Source organism: Crocuta crocuta, unplaced genomic scaffold (genome assembly GCF_008692635.1).
Source record: "Crocuta crocuta isolate KB4526 unplaced genomic scaffold, BGI_CrCroc_1.0 scaffold943, whole genome shotgun sequence".
Classification (NCBI taxonomy): Eukaryota; Metazoa; Chordata; class Mammalia; order Carnivora; family Hyaenidae; genus Crocuta; species Crocuta crocuta.
In genome coordinates, this window is record NW_027528208.1 from 66,682 (window position 1) to 72,501 (window position 5,820).

General features: G+C 45.8%; 1 protein-coding gene across 1 annotated transcript in view; it reads left to right on the forward strand.

The window, feature by feature from the left end:
* The first annotated feature begins 3,862 nt into the window (after positions 1-3,862).
* The window catches only part of LOC144222444 (sperm acrosome-associated protein 5-like), a 3,741-nt gene continuing 1,783 nt past the window's right edge, over positions 3,863-5,820 (forward strand). The window contains exons 1-2 of the mRNA XM_077752938.1: positions 3,863-4,060; positions 4,483-4,641. Coding sequence (XP_077609064.1) covers positions 3,916-4,060; positions 4,483-4,641 — 304 coding nt within the window. The 5' untranslated portion in view covers positions 3,863-3,915. The remainder of the gene's footprint in view (positions 4,061-4,482; positions 4,642-5,820) is intronic.

The following is a 5,820-nucleotide window of genomic DNA, read 5'->3' on the forward strand; positions in this document are numbered from 1 at the left end:
AAAGCTTTTTTTTTAAATAATAAGGAAAAATTAGAAGATAACCTACAGGATACTTTGGAGAACAGACCACAGAGGGCAAGGGGAAAAGCACTGTAGTTTCTTACAACAAGCCCAGCAAATGATAATGGGACTCAGACCTAGCTCAGTATCTCCTGTGTGCTACACACCATGTGAAGCATGCGACATGACCTACCTCAGGTAGTCCCCGCTATTTGTGTGAACAGTCTCATGGCCCCCACTTGTCAGATGAGGAAACTGAGTCCCAGAGAGACTTAGTAATTTGCCCAAGGTCACAGAATTTTCCAGGGTTGGATCCTTAACTTCTATCCAATAATAATTTTCTTTTGTTTATTCAATATCCCACAGAACTTCCAGAAAGTATCTGAGTCTCCTCATCCCAGAACCATTAAAACTAACCAAGGAACATTTTTACCAGAAATACAGATGGAGTGGGGTGCCAGGATGGCTCAGTCAATTAAGTATGCGACTCTTGATTTTGGCTCAAGTCATGATCTCACCAGTTTGTGAGTTTGAACACTGCATCGGGCTCTGTGCTGACAGTGCAGAGCCTGCTTGGGATTCTCAAAATAAAAAAAATAAACTTTTTTTAAAAGGTGGGGGAGGGTGCCTGGATGGCTCAGTCAGTTGGTGTCTGACTCCTGATTTTGGCTCATGTCATGATCTCGCAGCTCATGAGATGGAGTCCCAAGTCCATGAGTTTGAGATTCTCTCCCTCTCTGCCCTTTGCCCTTCAAAATAAGTAAATAAACACTAAAGAAAAGAAATATAGATGGAGCTCTCTAGCAGACAAAGCAAAGAGAAAAAACAGAGGAGTAACTCCTGTCTCTTGCTCCCTGAAGAATCAGCACTTCTCGAGTATAAAACATGTCAGCTCTCTAAATGCATTAGAAGGTGGGGAGTTGGAAGGGCTGGACCTGTAGGTCCCATCCCAGCTTAGCCTCTTCCATCTTACAAACACCATTCCCCCACCACCTTGTACACACACCCCCCATGTTTAGGGAGAATCCTTTAGGGTTGGTGGGTATTGGGGTACAGTGATTGCCAGCTCCAGAAGCGTCCCTAAGTCAGTGATACGGCCCCTCACAACTGTTCCAGAGTTCATAGTGCACAACCACAAGCTATGTCAAGCCAGCTTTTCTGCGCTGAGAAACTCAGACTCCCACTCTGTCCTGGGCATCCTCTGCCATCAGTCCTTGCAGATGCAACCTCCTCATACAGTGGTCTAAGCAGCAGGTAGCTAGGTGAAGGTGTGGAGAGCTAACACTGGTCCCACCACAGAGTCTGTACAATGTGACACTCCCACCCACAGGCCCCCCACCTCACCAGTGAGTCCTCATTACAATTGCTCTTAAGATACATTTTATCAAGGGATTCCTGGCTGGCTCAGTCAATAGAGCATGTGACTCTTGATCCCAGGGTCATGAGTTCAAGCCCCACATTGGGTGTAGAGCTCACCTTTAAAAAAAGAGAGAGAAACATTTCATCAAAACTATGGAAGTGTGGCTAATTGTGAGTAATCATTTTGGACCATAAGATAGCAGATGAGTTAGTCAGAGAAACAGCACAGGAGCCATTTCTTTGGTGATCTTAAAGCTGCCTTACTAGCCCTGAACTACCTGCTTGCAAAAGAGGAATCACCTTCCATCCTTTTGAAGCCACTGGTATTTGTAGTATATACCATCACTGGTAATATGAATCCTAAACAATATACCAGTCTTTTCTGTCTTGGACAATCTGAGTGTCATTAAATGGGAGATCTATAGGATTGGTTGGGGTGTGGGGGTGAATACTGGTGAATGAAGGACAAATTGGGAATGGGGGCAAAGAGGGAAAAAGGGTGATGGGAGAGAAGTGAAAGAGGGCAGCGTGGAACAGCATAAGGGAATGACTATGCATTAGATTTTGAATTAATTTGAGCTTAGGGATGAGATTGAGTAAATGATGGGAAGATGAGGCATAGTCTAAAGTGACAAAAAATGAAAGTGGAAGCAGACTGAGGACTGCAGCAATTCAAGGCAGTGAATGTGAATGGAGTTGATAAAGCAGTAGAGTGCAAGTTGTTTTGAGTACTAAGGGTCAGAGTGTGAATAAATAATGGTTTATGGAGCACGTAAGAGTGAGAGAGGTGGATTCAGGAGGAGAGTAGGAGTGAATGGAGGTAATATGGGCCATAGGAGGAAGAATGGGGAGCATGAGGGACAGAATAAGAGGGATTGAAGATATATACGTGGTACAATGTGAATATGTGAATCAGGTCGAGTTTGAGTGGCGATACTATGAGGGAGAAGGAGAGTGGCTAGAGGTGAATGAGGGGTAGACTGGGACTAGATAGGGGTGATGTGGGGCTCCAGGAATGTCCAGGGATCCTTGTGTCAATCAGCCCCGGTGAATGAGCTGATGTATGTGCATGAATGGAGCTAATGTTGGCCAGAGTGAGAGGGAATAGAAGCAAAGAGCAGAAGAAGGTGAGTAACTGTGGGTATTATAAGCCAAAGGGAAAGATGAAGGTCATGTGGCCCCAAATGAATGAAGTGGGGGAGGGATGGGGCCCGGTATTAGCATAAAGTGGCAAATTCAGGGCAGAGTGTGACTAAACGAAGGTTCTATGGAGCAGAATGGAAACAACTAGACATGAAATCAGGAACCAAACAGGAGTGATATGTGGGAAGAGGGGTTACATTGGAAATGAGTTTAAATGAAGGAGAGGCAGTGAGAGTCAATGGAGTCAATGAAGAAAAAATGAGGAATAGGGGTGGCCAAGCATAGAATGAGTATATATGGGTAATTTGAGCTAGTGTTTGGGAGTATAACAGGGCAGATTTCCAGGAAATGGGGGTAACATGGGAACAGTATTTGAGAGAACAGAGGTGAAGAAGGGGCAGACAGAGTGAATGAGAGAAAGAATGAGGCCCAGAGTCAATGAACAAAGCTGAAGGATGGGCCATGTGAGAATGAATGGCTGTCATTTCATGCAGTGTCAAGAAGTGGAGGAGAGAGTAGAAAATGAGAGTCTGAGCGTGAATGGTGGTGAAGGAATATGATGTGAGAGAGAACTGAGGTAATATAAGGAGAGCATTAAGAAATTGTGGTAACATGAGGCACAGTGTGAATGAATGTAAGTGGATGAGAGTCAGTATAAGTGAATGGGGGAATAAAAGTACAAGAATGGAGGTGGAAAAGTAGTAGAGTGGGCATATATATGTAATGTGCCATGTGTAACATAATGCAGGGCAGAGTGTGATTGAATAAGGGTAATGTGGGACAGATTCCAATAAATTAGGGTGGAACATTGCATAAAAGTAAAGGAGGTGCCAAGAGTGGGTAAATGGAAGTAATGAGGGTCAGAAGGTGAGGGCATGGTGGCCATATTGTGCAGAACATGAGAAATCGAGGGGGTAGTAGGCACAATGCAGTGAATAAAGCTGACTGGTGAGCAGAATAGGAGGAATGGAGGTGATGAGGGGCAGAGTGAGTGGATATGGAGGTAATCAAGTGGTACAGCATGATTAATGACAGCAGAGTGTAACAGTGTTAAGGAATGTGGGGGGATGTGGGCTGAATGTGAGGCCCAGTGCCTGAGTCCCATCTGTCCTTTGTGTCACTAGCCCCTCTCTTCCTGCATATCTTTGTGACATCTCAGGGTTTCTCCCTGTTTTTGTCTCCTCCCATCTTTATGTATATGTCAGTATCTTTCTCTTTCTTTGTGTATATGTCTCTAACAGAAATGGCACTGGGAAAGATGGTGAGGTGTCCAGCCTTCTGGCTTCTCTGTTCCAGAATCTATTGTATAGCCATTTGCTCATAGAGTCCAGAGTTCCAGAATGCCCTTAGTTCTGAACATAGCAGGGTGAATCTGGAGCAAAGAGTTGGCCAGGAGGGCCTGTGGGTATTATAATGAAGGCCTTCATTAATGTGGAGGTTGCCTTGGCCATGCTGATGGCTGCCATTGTGGATGCTAAGATCTATGAACGCTGTGAACTTGCACTGAAGCTGGAGAGGGAGGGCCTCAACGGCTTCAAGGGCTACACCGTTGGAGACTGTGAGACCCCAGCTGCCCTAAGTCCCACCCACACCCCAAGCTGCCCACCATACTCAGACCCAGTCCCCCCTCTTGTCATTTATCACTTCCCCAGGCCAGGGCATGATCCTCTTGGTCACCCCCTGACTGACTGTGATGGCTGATTCAACTTACTCTAATGTCATTACCATCATTGCCTTCACGACCATCACCCTCATCTCTACCATCAACACCATCACTGCCATCAAAGTCATCACACATACTATCCCCACTTCCATCACTGCTATTTCACCAGAATCACCAACATCAAAACCACCACACCAAACCAAGATCATCACTCCCACAACTGAGATGACAATGATCCCTGTCCCTTCTCCTTCATCCTACCATCCTCTATTCCCAGGACCCATGCCTACCTGATACCTACTCTTTATTTGCCCCAGGGCTGTGCATAGCACACTATGAGAGTGGCTTTGACACCTCCTTCGTGAACCACAATCCTGATGGCAGCAGTGAATATGGCATATTCCAGCTGAACTCTGCTTGGTGGTGTGACAATGGGGTTACACCCACCCAGAACCTCTGTCACATAGATTGTCGTGGTAAGGCAGCACTGGGGACACCCTGAAGCCCTGCCTGGCCCCACTGCCCAACATACTAGAGTGCAGGGCTGTCTAAGCCATGATCTCTAGTAACAAGCAGAAAAATGACAGGGAAAAGAGCAGAGTTGCCTAGGCTGTTAAGAAACACCATCCTGTATCCTTACCAAGTACATTTAGATGTTGTCCAGGTCAGGAAGGCTCAGAACTCCTATGCCTCACCCAGAATGGAGGCTGCAGTTTTCTGGGACTCAGGAGACAGAAAACATAGCCCCATGCAGAATGGAGGGGGAGATTGTCCTGATTTGTGGTTGAGGTTGTTCAGGTCCTGGGGGAAGAAGCAAATATCTGGCTGTAGGAACAGAAATAAGGTACCACCATGCAGAAAGGAGAGAACTTTCCAGACAAGAGTATGGTGTTATTAAGGACAAAATTTTAATAGCAGTAGTTGTTCAGGGTTGGCCAAAATGGTGCTTGAGGTTGTCCAAGACAGTACAAAATGGAGACTGAGGTTACTAGGGGCCAGATCAAATGGAGGTTGAGGCTGCCCAAGTCCTGCAACAGTAACAGCTGAGGTATCTCAGGAATGGCCAACTTGAAGGTTGAGGTTGTCAAGGACTGGCCACCACAGAGGTTGAGGTTATCTAGGACAGGGTAACATGAATAGTAAAGCTTTTCAAGACTAGCTAAAGTAAAGGTTAAGGTTCACTTTGAGCCAACATGGAAGTTGAGGTAGTCCAGGATCAGCTACAATGGAAGTTGAGGTCCTAGACCGGTCAACATGGAGATTGGAATTATTTATAACCAATCAAAATGGCAATTGAGGCTGTCCAGGACTGGCCAACATGGTGGTTGAGATCATTAACCAGTCAAAATGGCAGTAAGGTCACCCTGGTTGAGCAGCTGAGATCATCTAGACCATGATGGCTGAGGTTGAATGGAACTAGCCAACATGGAGATTGAGGTCATTTGTAACTAGTCAGAATGGGAATTGAGGTTATCCAGGACCTGACAACATAGTGTTTGAAATCACCAAGACTGACCAACCTTGCAGTTGAGGAGCTTCCCAACCAGCCAAGATAGTGGTTGAGGTGATGTCAGACCAGCTGCTATTACAGTTGAGATCATGCATAACCACACAAAATTACAGCTGAAGTCATCCAGACCTGGCCAACCAGGAGT